Source organism: Sparus aurata, chromosome 23 (assembly GCF_900880675.1).
Source record: "Sparus aurata chromosome 23, fSpaAur1.1, whole genome shotgun sequence".
Taxonomy (NCBI): domain Eukaryota; kingdom Metazoa; phylum Chordata; class Actinopteri; order Spariformes; family Sparidae; genus Sparus; species Sparus aurata.
This window is the reverse complement of record NC_044209.1, coordinates 4,876,800-4,897,012: the sequence shown is the minus strand read 5'-3', so window position 1 is coordinate 4,897,012 and position 20,213 is coordinate 4,876,800. Positions and strand designations below refer to the sequence as shown.

The window sequence follows — 20,213 nt, the reverse complement described above, 5'->3', positions numbered from 1 at the left end:
TTTAGTAAGTATGATTACGCTCCATTCCATGGTTTGCCCTTATGTCGCTATGCTTACCTGCGGCTGCGTTTGGCACGGGCCCGGGCATAAAAAGCTTCATAGGATTTTGCTTTCAGCCCTAGTGCCTTGGTAGCAAACTCCTCAGCAAGGCCAAAATCCTGCAAGGAAAAATTCCATTATGATACTACCTTAAAACCAAGGACAGAAAATTGGTAGATGAAATTGAAATTGAAATAAAATGAAAAACATTTTTCTTGGCAGGGAACTACAATTAAATAAGGAGCTTTTTTAAGACCTTGGATCAAAGATTATGTTGTCATTACACATTTATGTCCAACCTCTATCTCTGTGTGTGTGTGTGTGTGTGTGTAGGGAGGGGGAGAGCGAGAGACTTACGTGCATCTTACGGTGGCAGCGTGACAGGTTGAGCAGCACACACACTCTCAGCTGTTTGAACGTCTTCAGCTCGTCCCCTGGAAACTTCTGAAGAGCTGACTGATAGGAATGCGCAGCTTCCCTCGCTTTACCTTGCTACAAATGCACACACACACACACACACACACACACACACACGCACGCACAGACATTAAGCAGACACACATGATGTTGTATAAGTATTCTTTGAGTGTGTGTGTGTGTGTGTGTGTGTGTGTGTGTGTGAAAGAGAGATTGAGTTTCCCTGTACTTGTGTGTGTTACCTTGTAAAGTCGGTCTCCCTCTTGCATCAATTTACTAAGCAGAACCATTAAGATGTCTGGTTTAGAGGTTGCCATGGCCCAGGTTGCTGGTCCTACACACACACACACACACACACACACACACGTTTCCATCACTTTTGGGGACACAACGAAGAGTTACATTATTTGCCCTTATCATAACCATAACTACTACATAACTACACTAATTTGCCTAACCTCTGACCATTGCCTTAAGCTAAATCGAACCTTATGAAGAAAGATGCCCCCACAGTGTAAATTAAAACATACACATATCATTGACAGTTGGCGGAAAGCAAAAGAACAAAAGATTCCTTGGTTCCACACATTTCAACATGTGCCATGTTGTTTGATCTTACAGTAACAATGACAGTTGTCAGGTCTTTTGCCACTCCTCCAATTTTATCTTTTTTGTTAAAGGAATAGTTCAAATTTTGTAAAATACTTTTATTTCTGGGAATTTGGTGAGAAGATTGATACCACTCTCATGTTTGTATGGTAATATATGAAACTAACACCATATGCTAATGTGGTAACTATATGAACAATTAGGCTCCGATGGCCTATATAAGCAACACCTAGTTAGACTCCAGCTGAAGACCTTTCCTTCATGTCATTCTTCTCTTTTGCTCTGACTTCCTGTCTGTATCTCTGATGTAAATATGAATCACTGCACAGGTTTCTACCTATTTTGGCTCCTTTTTTGAGTAGAGCGATGACTGCTGAAGTGTTTCTACAGCCCACAGCTCTGTCCAGTGGACGCATCCCACTGCAGTCCACATGCTCTACTGATGCACCATGATCCACCAGGAACTGCACCTAACACAGGAAAAGCACAAAAAGCAAGGGCTGTATTTAGTCTCACTTATTGATATAAAAGATGATTTGATTTTTAGGTTTCTTATCTAAAATTAAAACGTTTTTTTTTAACAGCTTTCTTCTCTGTTGCTAACAATAAATACAGTAGAACATACCTATTCATTTCTAAATATGTGCAAGCATTTTCTGTTGTCCTCCACATACTATGCAGGACAGGTAAGGCAGGGACAGACACAATACTTCTAAAATTTGGCAGCTACAACTGTATCTGTTTCACACACCACTTCTGGGTCACCGCAGAAGGCCGCCAAATCCAGAGGTGTCCGTCCACTGCGGTCAGCATGACTCGTGGCTGCACCTCTCTCCACCAGCTCTCTGACCAATTGGAGCTTGCCTTTCAGACATGCCCAGCTCAGCGCTGTTAACCCTTCCCTGTCGGTCTGGTCAAGTGAGGCTCCTGAAAACAGATAGAAAGGCTTGAGATTCATCTCAGGCTACATTAGGGTCAAAGATAACATACATTCTCATTTCACATAGGTTTGTTTTCTTTTATAAGATGATTTATTTCAATAAAATGTGCTGCATTAAAAGTCTGCAAGAGAAACAAAGGGTTACTCCCTTTGAAAAGCTCACAATGAGGATCATTTGCATTCATTATTTCACTGATGGTATCTCAAAACAGATCCAAAAAATGGCAAAGAAGGGTTAAGAAGAGAGGCAATTAATAAGCTTCGCAGCTTGTAAATGAATTTATTATGTGATTTAGATATAGTTTTTTGGTTTGTTTCTATAGTTGATTTTGAGTCTTGTGCGTGCTTATGTGGAACTCTGTTCATGTGTAAATAATACGTTTTGATAATTTAGCTTTTCTTTTTTCTTTTTAAAGTACTTTTTTGGACTTATTGATACAGCAGCTGAAGACTGGGACAGGAAACAGGATGAGAGAGAGGGGGAGTGACACGCAGCAAAGGGCCCCAGGCCAGGAGTCCAACCCGGGTCTGCTGCAGCGAGGACAAAGCCTCCGCACGTGGGACACCCACTCTACCAACTGAGCTAAACCCAACCCGCTAATTTAGCTTTTCATAGTATCATCTTTACTTTGTGTTGCCTTTAGGGTCGTCAACTCATTAACCCAAGTGTCCATGGTTTTTGTGGTGTGTCCCACAAAGTCCGCTTTTTGGCTGAGTGAAATGTTCAATCTGCAGAGACACCTGTTGATAATAAAAATCAGTCTAATTGTCTGCTCACCTAGGCTAATCAGTGCACAGGAAGAGAAACAGAAAAATAAAGGGAAAGGGAAAGCTCCTTGAGCTTGTTGCTGGAATATCTATGATTTCACCCATTTTAGTGCGGTCTCTCCTTTTCTTCCTCTGACTCCCCGCAGTGTAATTTGTTGCAACCGCAGCTCAGGAGGCAGAGTTGATATTCCAGAAATCAGAGGGTCGCTGGTTTGATTCCCTGACTGCATGTCGAAGCATGTCAAATTGCTCATGATGAGCAGGTCGAACCTTGCATGGTCGCCTTTGCCTGTATGTAAACAGTCAATGTGGCAAGTGTTGTAAGGCATTTTGAGTTGCCAGTTGACTGGAAAAGCGCAACAGAAACGCAAGCTCATTTAAAATGTCCAACTTTTTATCGGACTGAAAGTAGTGTGAAATGGTAGACAAATGCTGCTTTATCATCACAATAGTTTGTATATCCGCAGTCCAAAATGTTGAAGTTTTCCTTTTAAATGAGGTGACACGGCAGTTGGCCTTTGTAGCAGCTGATGCATTTGATGTTGGTTTGGTGTGTCTAAGACCTTATGTTCAAAATGTCCATGTTTCGGACTTTGTGTTGTGCTTACATATGCCTGTAGTGCAGGGTGGTAAGTATGGCATGACTCTGTTGTTGTTGTCCAGGACTTATGACTTAAATATGAAGAAACAGATTTTGTTTTTTGCATTGTGTTTATGCTGTTATTGTTAATCCTTTATCATCATCAATACTTGGGTGGTTACCATGATCCAGTAGCAGCTGGCCAGTGGTCAAATGTCCCTCTGAGGCTGCTGTCATCACTGCCGTTCGACCCTGCTGGTCGACCATGTTTACCTCCACACCGTGATTCAGTAATAACTCTACCACCTGACAGAAAGACACAGATGGGAAATGAGACTCAACATGTCCGAAACAGGAATCAAACTAAAACATTATGTGTAATCTGAGTTTGCGTGTGTGTGTTTTTGTGTTCTCTGGGTTCTGCCCTACCTTCCAATGGTCATGTCTCACAGCACTGAAGAGTGGAGCCACGCCCTGCTTGTTGCCTTGGTCCACAGCAGCCCCCTGGTCCAACAACAGCCTGCAGACAGCCAGCTTGCCACTTCCTGCTGCTGCTGTCAGAGCTGACAGGAAGACAGAAGGAGGGAGGTTCTTTAACAATTCACACTTTAAACAATTTAGGTAATAGAAATAGCTTGTCAAGATCGCAACAAAAGATCTTTCAAAAATATAGATATAGAATTTTAACCAAATGAGAAGTGGTTTGGGAGAATAAAGATTATCTAACTGACTGGTTGAGTAGGAGTGAATCTATGAATGAGTTTTTAAAAGAAAACAAGCAATTAGGACGAGATTACAGAAAAACAGAAGCTAATAGGGCCAATTAACTGGTAAACATAAACAGTAAACTGCTGTGTTTGCACGACAAATCTTGGATAATTTCTTCATTCATATGTTATATTATGTTCATATTAACATCAATTAATTAGTATTAGTGCAGTTTAGTAGTCGATCATAGTAATGCAAATCTGTATATAGTCGTGGACATTTTTTATAGTACCTGTCTCTCCCCACAGACTGTCTGGTGTGTTGATCTCCGGTCTCTCTTCATCTTTCTCGTCTTCCTCTGGAAGATCCAGGAGGTATGACACCATCTTCACACACACACACACACACACACACACACGCACGCACAGTAACAAATATTACAAACATATCCTAAATATCCATGTTATAGTTCAATGACACACAATATTATGAAGACATGTGTGTGTCTGTGGCTCACTTCTGTGTGGCCCATTCTGGCGGCTGCAATCACAGCCTGCTGCACCGCCTGGCACCTGCTCGCCCCCCTTTGGCCGCAGCAGGAAGTACAGCTCCATGTCGCATGCTTCAGCAGGAAGCGCAGCACCTCGAGGTGGCCCTGCTGAGCTGCATGCACCAACACACACCGACCTGAGCTATCCACATGACCTGCCTGAGCACACAGGGAGACAGAATTAGATTGCAGAACTTTGCATAGCACAGAGGCAGTGGAAACAGTATGACCATGTTTGGGACAGGAGATACTGATGCTGTCCCTTTACAGACTGGGCTAAATTAATTGCACAGATTCGTTGAACTTTTAACTTATTGTTTTTCGAATTATTCTGATGGCATACATTTTTGTTTGTTGACTCACAATCCTTCACACAATGGCTTACAGTTTTGAGATGTAGCGGGCAGACAGGTGGAAGACTACCTTAGCTTTGTGCTGACACAGCATTGTGACGATGTCCAGATGTCCAGCTGCAGCAGCGAATCCCAGTGCAGTCAAACCATCTTGTGACTGAGCATCCACCTGGAAATACAACACAGAAGGGTGTTTGGAACAATCATCTGATTCCAGCCAAGTACACTGTTCCCATAGAGTTGAGTAGTGAAAATAGTGTAATGTCAAAACTCAGGAATTACCTGAGCTCCGTGGTCAAGCAGCAGTGCCACAGCATCACTGTGGCCAAGGTGAGCGTGGACGCACAGCAGGGGGGCGTTGTTGAGGACATCACTACGGTAATTCACATCAGCTCCACCCATAATCAACAGCCTGCTCACCTGCGCGAGTAGGGGGACATTAAAGTTACAGTCCATCTGTATTACCAAGTGTGTGTGGATGTGTGTGTGCAGTATGTTACCTTGATGTTGGGGGTGTACAGGTTGCGCAGCGAGGACACAGCAGGGCTCAGGCTCTCTGTGCTGTAGGACAGCCACAGGCCCTGCAGGACTGAAGAGGAAACCCCGAGCTTCCTACTCAGACCCTGAAGACCAGAATGGAAACAAATAATTAGACAGGCTCATATTAGACGTTATAAATATATATAAATGTTGTAAATAGAAGTTGTCTTAAACATAAGCAACATTAGCATAAAAATAAGTAATGTTAGCATAAGAATAAGTATAGTTATCTTAAACAAAAGCAACAATAGCATAAAAATAAGTAATGTAAGCATAAGAATAAGTATAGTTACCCTAAACTCCAACTACCCTAAACTAAGCTGAGCTCCATTTATTCTTTGTTTTGTTTGTTCCGCTTTGTTAAGTGTCCTTGGGTGCCATGAAAGGCGCTATATAAATTAAATCTATTATTATTATTATTATTATTATTATTATTATTATTATTATTATTAATAATAATAAACAAAAGCAACACTGGCATAAAATAAGTAATGCTAGCATAAATATAAGCAAAGTCATCTTTATATAAGCAACATTAGCATAAAAATAAGTAATGCTAACAAAGACAATGCTAACAACTTTGGCATTAATAATATTCTTTCTGAAGAACACAGAAGCCCACTCCTTCAGATATTTTATCAGTAGTGTCAGTGTGCATGAAAAATGACATTAGTGCAAAACCTCTTAGACGAACATCTCAGCTGACTGCAGTGTATAGCCTATGCAACACTCATAAGAAGCTACTTTGATGCAAGATTCTTTTATATTTTAAACCTCATTTGTAAAATGTATAAACACAAAAAGAACACTGAGTAAATGACTAGGATATGGTGTTAGCACTAAATTCTCCTGTAAAGCATCTCCAACGTGTGTGACTACTTCAATGAATGATTGACCATATCACACAAATTTGTATTAGAAGGATTTGTTCATGTGTTTGTTCATGTATCATTGAATGTGTTCACAACTGTCACAGACAACTAATAAAAGAAATATCATTGTTGATAAATACATGAATTCAGTGTCCTCATATCTGCTTATCCTATAATGTGCTCTCAAATAACTGAATGTACTGCTCATAACTGCTAAATGGTAGGTTAAAAATAAAAACGATATAAGAGTGATAAGTAGAGCCGGACCAATATATCAGTTGGCCGATATTGCCTCCTACCTTGTAGATGTGAGCCTTCAGAATGTGATGGCCCAGCTCCAGTGTCTGTTGTCGGTTCAACTTCCCTTCCTGTCTGCAGAGCCAGAAGGCCAGGAGAGTGTGACCGCTCCTGATAGACAAACAGATGGACGGAGAAACGGATCAGTGAAAACCTCTTTCTTTCTCCCTCTTTCCACTCTCACCCTGTCACTGCCAATCAGTTACCTGGGGTCGCAGAGGAACCTGTCGTCCTGACCCTCCTCTCTCCACATCAGCCACTCCCTGAAGGAGGCGTGGTTTAACATCCTGCTGCCGTCATTCCGTTGCAGCAGGAACGAGGAGAGCTGCTCCAAACGGTGCACAAACTCCGCCCACTGCAGCGTTCCTCCGGTCAGGGCGCCAGCATTCACGGTCTCAAACAGCTGGAGCAGGAGAGGAGAGGAACAGTCACACTTCAACATATGAAAAATATATAAGAGTCTACAGCCACGCTAGCAGTTTTTTGAGGCTGTACTAGAAGTACATGTTACCATGTTCTCCATCTTAGTTTAGCATTGTAGCTAATTAGCACTAAACACAGAGCACAGCTGCGGCTGAAGACTGGACAATTTACTATTTTAACCAAATTATAGCGTTGGTTGATAAGTGAAGGTTTTTGCATTCAACTCTGAGCCCACTGTATATGCACGTGCACACACACAAACACACACGCAGTGATGGTGTGTACCTCCTGGTCGGTCAGTGGGTGCAGTGACGCCACGGTTACGTTGAGCAATGGCAGAACTCTCTGAAAAGAAGACTGTGTGGGAAACCGCATGTTGAGCTGCAGCAGGTAGACCTCTGCCAGATTCACAGGAACAACCTAGACACACACACACACGCACACACACACACACACACACACACACACATACAGACATATTGTAAGTCTTTCTGTCAACTAAATCAGTTAGGCATGCATTTGTGTTGCAATGAATATATTACTTGCTTAATTACACAGCTCAACTGACTTCCCCTTTAGCTGAAATTTGATGTGCTTTTATCATTTACAATTAAATGCAGTCCAAGTTCAACTTCATATCATTATCTTGTGATATGACATAGGTGTTGTCTTTTCCTGGTTTTAAATGTTCCATTACAGTAAAGTAGAACTTAGCAGACTGTTCTACTTGTTTTAATACTTGCTTTTACCCACTTTACCCGTTATATACAAGGAAAAGTACTGAAGAAGAAGTGAAAATATGTCCTTTTCTAGTTTATCAGTAATGAAATAATAAAAAACGTAAATAAACGAAAGTAGGTAAGTAATGACTGACTAACTTAATTTGCTTACAATACTTCTTTCACTTTAGCACCATTTCACACAGTTCTTCTGTCCTTCCCCAGCCCTTCCTCACCTTGAAGCTGGAGCTCTTTAGGACCAGGGATCCTCCCTCTATCAGGTCCAGGGTCAGTTTTAGGTAGAGGTACGAGCCCTTACTCAGGCTCTTTAGGTGGCTGATCAGCTTGGCCAGTGCTGTGTTGTCAAGACGTCCGTTGCCCAGTGACACATTGCTCTGGATCTCAGCACTGCTGTGTATACGCTGCATCAGGTAACCCTGACAAAAATGTAAAAAAAGACACAGAGGTGTTGCTAGATAACAGATACGTAGATTGATAGAAACACGACCAGAAAGATTATGTGCACGTTACCTGCAGGTCCTGGTCTATGGCACTGTTCTCTTCCATCCTATCTAGAGAGATGCGGTTGAAAGGTAAAGAATCTGTGATGTCCTGATTGGGAAAAAGATAGAGAAACAGATTTTGTTAGTCACCTCTGCTAAAACGAGCTCTCATATTTGCACAGCACAATAAAAAGGAAGGATTTACTGCTCCAACTTCCCCGTGGCTTTTGCATGGCCTGCAGCAAAGAGGGCATGCCCTATAAACATGAAAATATCTTCCTCACTTACTGAATGAGTGACACGGAACCATTGTTTGGTTGAGTGTGGGAGTTTCCCTGCTGACCCTTTAGTTCAACTTTTTGCATGGGCCCAACCCTGGCTTCCCTTTTTGTTTATTGTATATTGCATATATTATACATCTGTGTATGTTCTTATGCATGTAAAAATCACTGTTCCTGAAGTGCTTGAAACACCTCAATTCCGTGACTCCATGACGTCACACTATGTCACTATGTCAAAAATATGTATCATTTATGCCAAATGGCTAGTTTGGCATGCATTTGGTAAGTGTGCTCTGTCATTGTTAGCAGTAGCTACTGGGTTTGTGTATACCTGCTGACTGGTCCTGACAGTGGTGATGACCTTCAACCAGGAAGGGAATTTCTGGATGTTTCGGGACAGGAAGGAAGTCAGTGTATCACCGTAGTCTGGCCGGTGGAACTCAGCTTCGTTCAGCCCATCAATCAATACAATAAGCCCCGCCCCCTCCACTTGCAACTTCCTCTCTGATAAAACAATAGAACAGAACAGGTTAAGTATTGACCCTGGCTTTACAGAATACAGGCTAGCATAATACAGTAGAGTATGTATGTACCTCTGTAGAGAGCATCTAGTGGTTCAAGTATTCCTCTCTCAAGGGCAGAGCTTGGATCCTGGATGCAGGAGCGCATACTAAGCGTGCTCTGTAGCTGTGGTGAGCGGTGCAGCAGCTCTCGATAGGCCAGCAGCTTGGGGGCATTACATAGCATTGCTGCCATGTTGTGGATAAACTCCGGAACCAGACACGTGTGACAGTTATCAGCTTGACAAAAGTGATAAGAGACTACCTATAAGGACAGACGGGAAGAAATGTGATTTGTGGATTTTAGCACGCCTTCAGTTTATAATTGTAGATTTCTCTACCAGCCTTTAAAGAGGTCATATTATGCTAATGTCCAGCTTCCACTACTGCAGCATCCCTCACACTGTGTCTTGAACACTCTGTATTACTTACAGATTCAATCTTTGGTGAGAGTTTCATATGTACATTACCTAAAGGGCAGGATGTAGCCAATCAGAGGCAGAGTAGCTGTGCAGTCATGCCGAGCAAGGTAGTGTCATCTAAAATAACCCTGCTACAGCAGTGGCAACTGTATATATCTATATAACTCCCGTTGCATAGTGACACATGTCACAAGTTACAGAAGTAAAGGCTTGACTCCAAACCAGGCATTTCAGACCATGTGGGAGCAGTGTGTTCTGTGGGAGACAGTAACTTCCTTTAGTGTGGCTTTTTCACTTTGCAGACCTTTTGCATGCAGCAAACATGACCTCTTTAAAGTTAGACATTTCGTGTGTCTAAAATCTTCACTGGCAACTTAAACAGTAACTATAGCTTTCAGAGAAATGTTGTAGAGTAGAAAGAATCTTCCACTGAAATGAAACTGAAAATGATCAATTCAAGCTCATAACAATTTTTTAATGACTTCTCAACATAACAATGTAACCAAACAAGACCTGTAAGTACAGTACTTACTAACTTAATGTACCTAAACTTTTAGTTACTTTCAAAAATTGCTTTATGGTCATCTATTGTGTGATATGGTAGATATACATCAAGTCACACGGGGATCCTACCTGTCCTGCAAGCCTCTTCAACGCCTCCTCCTGTCTCCTCCTCATCTCTGGAGTCCCTGGACAGCTTCCCCTCCCTCCTCCTTCATCGCCCCCTCCTCCTCTTCCCAGGGAATCGTGGGAGAAAGAAACAGCCTCTACATCTGGATTGAGGGGGGGAGATTTATGGAGTACTTCAACATTTCATATGTCAGCAATGATGTAGAGACACAAACCATCTCTCATCTCTCTTCATTGTGGGTTCAGCCTTCTTTACTACTAACTACTATTTACATTCATTCTGCTTTTGAGTATTTTTTCCACTGTGTAATTTAATGGGTTTTCTCTGGTGGCAGACAAAGTTGTGAATGTGGTTGCTGTTTGTGAGTCTGGCTGATTTTAGTGGTTTCTGCGTGATGGTTAGAATAACTCTCTGGGGGGTCCTTTGCAAAGCATGTTATATGAGCTCCTACCAACTATCTACTATGTCCCCTTCTTGTCTTCCAAGTACAGACTATAATGCATAGATCAAGCAAAAATACATTCTAAACTGAAATAGGGCCTCGTATCTTTCTGGAACTAATTTAGATTACATATTTTAGAGATTAGAAATGTTGTCAAAGAACAGGAAACAATGCAAAATGTAATTAAAGGATAGGTGTGATATGTTGAGGTTCTCCGCAGATTGACTTTGAAAGTAGGGTCATCCAGATACTGTGATGTAAAAAACATTTGTTTGAAAACTACAGTTGACGTGTACATGCGTTATTGCTTTATATTGGTAAATTAAGATTCAACTTATCTACCCATTGACAGGTTATATGTTTAATATTTATTTTCACGTATTGCTCCATTTCAGGAGTAAATTTGTCGTTTTGTAAGTATTGTATTTTGTAACATTCACTGGCACCAAATCTGAAAAAAAGGAGGTAAACAAAGAGGTCAAGCATGCCATAAAAAATGCAAAGATGTAGTATAAGAGCGAGGTGGAGGACAATTTCACACAAGGGAGCCTCCGCTCAGCTTGGCAGGGGATGAAGAACATGGCCGCTGTGAAAACTGCTCCCTCCACCCACAGGACAATCCAGGGGGCCGGCAGCAGCCCAGCATCCCTTCCCCTTTGACCTCAACTTTCAAGATTTGAGACAGACAACACTATCTGACTAGAAGCAATCATCTCATCCCTCAAGCCTGCAGCAGCTGAACTCTCCTTTAACACGGACGAGGTGGTGAGAGCCCTCAGGAGGACCAAGGAGAACACAGCACCTGGCCCAGAAAACATCAGTGGTCGTGTCCTGCGGTGCTGTGAATAGCAGCTGATGGGCGTGTTTGAGCAATCCATGGACAGCGGCACAGTTCCCTAGCCATGGAAGCACTCCACAGTGGTCCCCATGCCATGCCAACCTGAGGCCTGTGGCTGTCGCCTCTGTTGCGATGAAGGCTATGGAGAGGGTCATAAAAAGACACATCATCACGCGATCAGACCCAATGATGGACCCTCTCCAGTTCACGTACCGTGCAGGCCAGTGGCGGCTGGTGACTGAAAAAATTGGGGAGGACAGGAGGAAAACCAGTCCACGGTGTCATGTTATTTTATACAAGTCAACTAATTAACCCTACTGTCTTATATTAAATGAAAATTAAACAATAAAAACAATGACTTACAAGACTTCTTTAAAAAAACATTTCATTAAAAAGCTAATATACAAGACAAAAAAATTAAAAATAAACAAACTTCTATCTCTTTCAGGATTCGAACCCCAGTCACCTGAATAGCAGGCAACTGCTCTACCGCCCGTGCTATCTTAGCACTCAACACATGACCTTCACGAGAGTGGCTTTGTTGCTGCTCTGTATTGTGTGCGCTGTAACTGTGTTGCTGTCCCGGTCGTGCCGCTAACTTTATGTCCTCCAGCAGGACGAACGAAAGAAACGAAACTTCTCTCTGATTTCTCCTAACAGTTTTTTTTCTTTCAGAAATATGTTTATATTTCCTTGAAACCGATTCCAATATCGCTGAAAACTCCATATTTCTTGTCCGAGCATGGCTGGCAGTGAAAGCTGTAAAATACATAGTAGTATTTTTTGTTTACGGTTGTATAAATGTGAGAATGAAATTTGGGAACTGTTATTGGACCAACCTGCTGTCAATCTTGTATTCTGGTTGCTGATTGGTAAGGGAGGACGTCCTCCCTTAGCGCGTCAAATTACGTGTCTTAGCCAATCATAGATCAGCATGAAAAAATCTTAAATGCATTGAGTGAATGGAAGGAGATCCCTCCTACGGAGGACAGAAGCCCTCCGTCCTCCTCTAGCCCCCACCTTCCTGCTCCCTGCTCCTCTCACAGACTGCTCTGTCTCCTCCGTCTGCAGCTGTCGCTGTTCAACCGTTTTAAGTGGATTTTCTTCCAAAGAAGAAACTTTTTTTAATGATATAATATATATATATATAATATTTTATAAATGATACTGAGATTTGGTAATGATTTATTTCAAGCAGTTACTCTTTCTTAAAAAAATAATTGGTCTTCCTCTTGCCTCTCAAAAATAGAGGAGGACCAACCTCCTCTGCCTCTATGGACGAGCCTCCTCTGGTGCAGGCAGAGTGGTCGATGATGCCAAAACACTCATCATGGTCACTGTACACAACCAGCTGGAGCACCCCAACACCACCGGCAGACTGCGGTTTGCAGACTTCTCTTCTGCATTCAACACCCTACAGCCCCACATCCTTGCAGAGAAGCTCTCCACCTGCTTTCACCTGGACAACCAGCTGATCCTGTGGATTACAGGCTTCCTAACCAACAAATCACGGACGGTGCTGGTCAATAACACCTTCTCCAACGTCTCCGTCACCTCTACAGGCCTCAGGGCTGCGTCCTCTGGCCTCTGCTCTTCATCCTTTACACGGATGACTGCAGGTCCACCCATCCAGACTGTCATCTGGTAAAGTATTCAGGTGACACAGTTCTCCTGCCCCTGCTCTCAGGCCTCTCACATCACCACAGCTCAGTGCTGCATGAGTTTGTGGAGTGGTGTGATAAACGGGTCCTGGAGTTAAACAAGGAGAAGACCAAAGAGATGGTGGTGACCTATTCCAGCAAGCAGAGGGAGCTGGCTGCAGCTGCCATCAACACAATCCACGGGAGGAATGTAGAGCTTGTTGAGGAATACAAATACCTGGACATAATTTTTGACAATGTGTTTAAATTTGCCCGAGGAGATCCTCAGGAGATGACAGCAGCGGCAGTATCTCATGCCGTCAATTGCCAAATAAAACAAATAAAGTTTAATGACATTAAATTGAATTGAATAATGAAAGATGATTCTAATATTGTGATATTGATACTGCAGTCTCTCTCTGCTTACGTTGAGGTATGGTCTGAGTGCTGGCAGCGGATGGCCACATCTGGTTTCCGTGACAACTGAGCGCAGCCAGACGGGCGATGATGGCCGTTTTGCCGAAGCCCATGTTGCCCACGATCACCACGCCCCTACAAGTTGATGCGTCGCCTCTGCGAAGACAAGCGTCCACCTCCTGGAAGAGCCACTCCCTGCCGGTGAACAGCCGATCAGACGAGAGACCAGGAACCTCAAAGTGGAGGGGCTTCAGGTTGAGAGAGGGAGTGAAACGTACTGCAGGAAAGGAGGGGACGAGAGGAGGGTTGTCATTTCTGCTTGTAAGAGAGTTGTTTTTATGTTTGTTTGAAAGTATGTTTGTGTTTACCTCTGTGGTCCAGTTGACTACGACCCCCAGAATTCTGCCTGGGCATTCTGAGGGACGTCCTGGATGGGATGTGTCTCTGCTGCTCATCCAGATAGGCTAGGTCTTCGAGGTGGGCAGAACTAGTAGCTATAGAGACAAAATGATGGTGAGAGTTAATTTTCTGCAATAGTAGGTGCTTTTGGATGGGCATGAAACTCTTCTGGTGGAATCATTAGTACAAACTGTGCAAGAGAAATGTACTGTTCTTTCATAAAATGTCAAACAAACAACACAGTTTAAAAAAAACCCCCAAAAAACCCATTTGTGCTATTTTGAAGAAATAATCCAAGTCACAGAACACATACTTAATAATTATAATATAATATACTTTTTTTTTTAAGTAAGTGTTGTATGCAGAAAAAAACAGACATTGTTAAGTATTAAGCATTAGGCGTATTCTCTTCATTAAAGAGAGCTAGGCTAGCTGTTTCTCATTGCTTCCAGTCTTTATGCTACGCTAGACCAAACATGTCCTGACTTCAGATTGGGAAAGATCCTTTCAGCTTTCTTTCTTTCTTGGTAAGAGTGAGATGAGACACTTACCGGATTGGGGTGTCTGTATGGTGAATATGAAGCTACTGTACAGTCAGTAGATGGTTAGCTTAGCTCAACACAAAGACTGGAAACAGGTGGTACCAGCTGGCCTGGCTTTGTTAAAGGGGAACAAAATCCATCTCGCAGCCCTTCTGAAGTTCCCCTATTAACATGTTACATTTGGTTAGCTTAATTCAAACAGAACCCTAACATGAAAACTACATGTTTTTACAGGATTATGGGAACATTTCCTGGCCTTGAGCAGTGACTTCTTGGATTCTCAGCTAGTTGCCTGGCAACATCACGGTGTCGAAACATTTTCCTAAATGGCGCAAAACTTAACAATATGTGAATGCAATGCAGTTTTGTTGCTGTTTTTGATGCCAGTCACAACCACATCACAAAAGGTCCCTCACCTGGGGACCAAATCATGGAAATATAAAGCAAGCTAAAGCTAAAGCTAAAGCCTAAAGTCAACCACAAACAAAATCCTGGGAATAAAAGACTGAAAGGTCTGTTTCCAAACTGGGTAAAGATCTACGGTGGTCATTAACATATGTGGTTAAAAGTAAAACAATTTTAAAGAAAATCTAGTTTTGTCCTCCTTTTCTTGTTTATCACTAGTTGAGTACAGAATGTGTAGGATCTCATCCAAGGAGAACCGTGTCTTAACTTCCAGTACAGTTACTATAAGGCAGATTATCTGAAGGCTAACAAAGTTCTGATAAATGTTGGAAACTTCAGGTTGTCTCTATTCCCAATAAAACAGAGGGGAAACCTACCGAACGTTTGGTCCAATCAATCCAGTTAGAATCCTCCAACACAACAAAGAATGTCAGCGCTGGCTGTGTCTCGTATCCTGTGTATGTGTATGTGTGTGTTGTGAAAAGCTTCATACATGTCACTTCCTTCTTCCTTCCTTCCTTTTCAAAAGTGCTCGTGTTTTTTTAATAACTAACAGCGAGAGGAAAAAGAGGAAATGGAGGATGAGATGTCACCCAGGTGTCGTTTCTGTTGTTTTGAATCTACACATTATCACTGTGTAATTTACATTCCTGTACAAATGAGATACTCTGTAGGCCTTGGAGGGGTTAGTACACTCTTTTTTTAATCTAAAGTGCCAGTCTGACTGTTTCATTAATAATGCCAAGCCAGCCTATCCATGTCTGCTTAGATGCAGAGTAACTATTCCTACTATCATATTACAATATAGAAAGATATTAATAATACCTGTGGTTGTTAGTTTCATCAAGAACAAACAGTTATGTTTAGTTATGTTTAATTAAATGTGATGTCTTCTAGACTTTCAAAATGTTGTTGACCTTAATGGATCAAATTTTGATACTGAAATTAGTCATTTTGCAGGGGGTTGTCTTGCTTACATTTTTTTTTACCATTGCCTCGATGCCTGCATGATGTAAAATTGTGGATAAAAGTCTTGATGATGATAATGATGCAAAATATTGATTAATTTGGCTTTCAAAGGTTTTAGCAGTGTAGGCTTTCTAATAAAAATGCCACAGTGGATGCACTTTTTCTATTCATAATCATCATGTCATTGAGTCAAATAAAGATTGAATTAAGTTTTTTTATATTATCCTGAACAGTATCGGTTGAAAACTACACTGAGACAGTAATTGTTTGGAACCTTGCTGGTAATAATTAAGGTGAAATGAGACTGTAAGTGTAGAAAACTATGTATACCTCTTGTTTGTTACAAGCCTTGATTCAAACCCAGAGTGGATATATAATAACAATTGAAGCAGGGCTTGGTTTGTTCACTATCACTGGTGAACCAACTTTAGTTGGAAAGAGTCATGTATTTCCTTCCTAACAGGAAAGAGTGTGTGCGAGTACACTGCAGGACTGGAAACCACTTGATTCACACACCCACCCACACACACACACACACACACACAACTTGCCATCTTACCAGCGACTGAATTGGGGCGTGGCATGAGGTAGAGAGGGATGGAGTGGGTGGAGCCCAATGAGTAGACGGACCCAGTCGCTCTATCTGGGTGGAGTTTGTTGAGGCTGTAAGTAGAGGCGGCCATGTTGTCCTCCACCCTGTACAGGAAGCCGTCATTCACTGTTCCCTCAGCGATCACATATGAAGAGGAGGTGGGGGCCACCACTGGCCGGCCCACCTGCGGCCAGAGGTTCTGGTTGCTTCCATGGTAACCATCGTTGGGATACTTAGCGCTATCGTCCCGCTCTGCTGCTGACTCAGCAGAATAGCTGGTCAACGTGGCTGAAAGACAGTGTGGCAAACAGGGTTAATCATTTCACCATGTAAGGGGTCGTTTCTGAAGAAGCTGCATCTATAGCATGTCACCTATGATGCCGCTGTCTCTGCTCTCCAGTGTTGAAGTGGGGGATGTGACGGAGGCATAGTTTGAGGAGGTGTGCTTGTTGTTGTTGTTGCCCTCCCCCCCAGCAGGAGGTGGCAGTGTGGAGCAGGGGGAGCTGCTGCTACTGGCCAAACTGGAGGATGGAGAGATCCTCTGTCGGGAAAAAAGGAGAGATTTTATCATCACTTCCATTTACAGTATATACCATATACTGTAAATACCATATACTGTGCATACATTTAAGTATATATGTTAAATTTCAATTATTCCTCTTATTTTTTTTTTTTTCTGCCATATATGAAACAATCTTTGGTCTTACTAGAGCAGAATAAAAACAGTGGCACTGGCCCTGATAAAGTGCAATTAAATAAATAAATAAATAAATCATTTAATACAACTACTTTAAACTGATCTTTAGTTATGCATTTCCATGCTATGCTAATTTCTGCTTCTACTGAACTACATCGTAGGCAAATATTTTACTTTTTACTTCACAGCTTTAGTTACTAGTTTGGATACTTTTCAGATTACAATTTTTCCTCCTCTTTTGGTCCAGTGAAAGCCATGGATCTCCAGATGTGTTGATTTTGAATGTTTGTGATTACCTGAAGGATGCCCTCCTTTCTGAGATAAATAAACCCTCCTGGAACCTATACACTACACTGCTGTGCCTAAAGTTTGAAATTAATAAATTTAAAAAAGCCTAAACACTGAAGTCTGTCAGAGTGGTTCAAATACTACTGGTCAAAAGTTTTACAAACACCCCAATTTTTCCATTTTTTTAAATTGAAATTCAAGCAGTTTAAGTCCAATGAATAACTTGAAATGGTACAAAGGTAATTGCTGAATTGCCAGAGGTTAAACAAAGGTAAGGTTACCAAAAACTGAAAAATAATGTACATTTCAGAATTATGCAACAATGGCCTTCTTCAGGGAACATAAAATGGGTTATCAACCTAATGCTGTTCTGTGCGGTGCTACCAATTCCTACAGGTGTCCCAACTTGTCTTGATTACTTACAACCCCCTCTGTCTGCATAAAAGTAGTGTTGGAGCACACTGTGGTACCACACCCTTGTGAGCATTATTTGAACAGTATTATACTGCAAAAAGTATTGTGTTGCTATAAAATAGGTGAGAAAAAGGCAATTAACAATGGAAGAGAGACGGACCATCGTAACACTTGTGAAAAAAAATTGTAGGACTTTCCTATAGAGAAACTGCAAAGAAAGTCAAGATGTCAGCGTGTACACTTTCCTTCACCATCAAAAAGCACTCAGAAACTGGGAGACACTCTGACAACAGTCTCAGAAGACAGGTTTCTGAGAGTCAACAGCTTGCTCGATAGGCGGCTCACAGGTAAACAGCTCCAAGGACATCTTAATAGTGTTTGTAGTAAGCAAGTCTCAGTTTCAACTGTGAAGAGAAGACTTTGAGTTGCAGGTTTGACAGGTTGAGTTGCAGCAAGAAAGCAAGACGTCTGAATAACATAAAGAGGCCATCGCCAATGGATGACTGAAGACTGGAATAAGGTTTTATGGACTGATTAATTGAAATTTGAGATCTTCAATTCATCACCAAGGATTTTTGTACGCAGTAGAGTAGGCGAAAGGAATGTTCCTCAGTGTGTGACATCAACAGTCAAACATGGAGGAGGAAGTGTCATGGTTTGGGGCCGTTTTGCTGGATCTAGGGTCGGTGACTTGGACAGATTGAGAGGCACCCTGAACCAAAACGGCTACCGTAGCATTCTGCAGGGCCATGCAGTACCCTCTGGTATGCACCTAGTTTGTCAGGGGTTCATCATACAGCAAGATAATGACCCAAAACCTAAGTCCAAGTTCTGCCGGATCTGCCTAAGGCAAAAAGAACAAGATGGTAAGCTTGAAAATGTGGAGTCGCCAGCACAGTTTCCAGACCTAAACCCATCGAGGTGGTTTGGTATGACCTGGACGGAAGAGTGAAAGCAAAGCAACCTACAAGTGCCACACATTTTTGGGATCCTCTGCAACAGAGCTGGGAAGAATTTGCTGAAGAGTATTTGATTTCCATTTCCAAATGTTTATTTCCATTCCAAAAATGCCACACATGTGTTCAGCTGTTATATCTGCCAAAGGTGGCTACTTTGATGAGTCAACAGTTTAGAATACATTTTGGTTAATAAATTGATTCCATGATTTCTTTCTTAACTTCAATTGTTTATTTGTTCTATGCTTTAATGTCAGAGTACAATGAGACATAAAACTGCATACATTTCAATAAAAAATTGGGGTGTTCTTAAACTTCTGACCGGTCGTGTGTGTATATATATATATACAAATCAAGCATTTGGAGAATTCCCTTTTGTCTACATTAAAATGTTATATCAAAATGACCTGTTATTGCAGTCTTTATGTATGATGTACATTGTTACCATCCACTTCTGAAAGGATATATGTATTGTGGTTTGTATGTGGTGTTGTTTTTTATGAACATGAAATCTGTTTCGACTGCAGGACACTCAATCGTCTCTGTAATGAAATATTTAGACTTGACTTGGTTACCTGTCCATCATCCTGGGCGTGATACGGTGGATCTCCAGCGGTCACCTTGTCCCCGAGCAGGAAACCCAGCCTGGTCATCAGCGCATCAGCTGCCTCGTCTACCGAGGGAGGGGGTCCTAACTCTTCATCCTCAGCTGGAGAAGGAGCACGTGAAAAAAAAAACAGGGAAAGGTTTTTGTAAGGTTTCAGTTTGTCAGAACAAACTGAACTGTAAATAACAACAACAGCTTGAGGAAATTCAGGGGGCAGCTTTAACACAGAGCATAAGCCAAAGCACATTTTTGGGCTCAAAACCTTTTTTGTGTCATGGCATTTTTACTACTAAAGGATATGGAACAAGTCGTGAAAACAAAACGGACATATTATCATCATTATTATTATCATTATTATTATTATTATTATTATTATTATTAGTAGTAGTAGTAGTAGTAGTAGCAGTATATATTATCATTAAACTGGTGAGGAGAAACTTGTTTGCAAAAAGTTTTTTCTTCATACATCTAGCAAATATGAAGCAACATGATCATTCACTTTGCGGTTTTGTTCACTTCTAAGAGTCACTCACTCTCCTTTTAGGTCTGTTTTAGTCTCCATCAACTCCAGAGAATAATATCTGACTCATAAACTTCTAGGTGTTACACTGCCACCAGCTAGCAGCTAAATTTGTCAGTCTGCTGTTTTGCTATGATGCCAGGCAGGTAGCACTTGACGATCCATTTTCATTGTAGCGGCATCATCATTTAATTGTAAAGACTGTTCATAACTTTGGTTTACAACCAAACTCCTACAAAACTAATGACATTTCCAACAGCCTCAGCCGTAATATT

At 41.7% G+C, this 20,213-nt stretch overlaps 1 protein-coding gene across 4 annotated transcripts in view; it reads right to left on the bottom strand.

Moving 5' to 3' along the window:
• The window catches only part of tanc2a (tetratricopeptide repeat, ankyrin repeat and coiled-coil containing 2a), a 50,323-nt gene that overhangs the window by 5,583 nt on the left and 24,527 nt on the right, over positions 1–20,213 (bottom strand). For all 4 annotated transcript variants that reach the window (XM_030407707.1, XM_030407709.1, XM_030407708.1 and 1 more), the window contains 25 exons: positions 19,387–19,520; positions 16,829–16,997; positions 16,424–16,744; positions 13,918–14,043; positions 13,560–13,826; positions 10,215–10,354; positions 9,193–9,424; positions 8,931–9,103; positions 8,347–8,427; positions 8,052–8,252; positions 7,382–7,516; positions 6,880–7,076; positions 6,676–6,784; positions 5,465–5,587; positions 5,247–5,384; positions 5,035–5,133; positions 4,579–4,770; positions 4,354–4,447; positions 3,783–3,916; positions 3,536–3,659; positions 1,817–1,992; positions 1,403–1,535; positions 699–790; positions 397–531; positions 58–158 (listed from right to left, as the gene is read on the bottom strand). In XM_030407707.1, the coding sequence (XP_030263567.1) occupies positions 58–158; positions 397–531; positions 699–790; positions 1,403–1,535; positions 1,817–1,992; positions 3,536–3,659; positions 3,783–3,916; positions 4,354–4,447; positions 4,579–4,770; positions 5,035–5,133; positions 5,247–5,384; positions 5,465–5,587; positions 6,676–6,784; positions 6,880–7,076; positions 7,382–7,516; positions 8,052–8,252; positions 8,347–8,427; positions 8,931–9,103; positions 9,193–9,424; positions 10,215–10,354; positions 13,560–13,826; positions 13,918–14,043; positions 16,424–16,744; positions 16,829–16,997; positions 19,387–19,520 (3,826 nt within the window). The remainder of the gene's footprint in view (positions 1–57; positions 159–396; positions 532–698; positions 791–1,402; positions 1,536–1,816; positions 1,993–3,535; positions 3,660–3,782; positions 3,917–4,353; positions 4,448–4,578; positions 4,771–5,034; positions 5,134–5,246; positions 5,385–5,464; positions 5,588–6,675; positions 6,785–6,879; positions 7,077–7,381; positions 7,517–8,051; positions 8,253–8,346; positions 8,428–8,930; positions 9,104–9,192; positions 9,425–10,214; positions 10,355–13,559; positions 13,827–13,917; positions 14,044–16,423; positions 16,745–16,828; positions 16,998–19,386; positions 19,521–20,213) is intronic.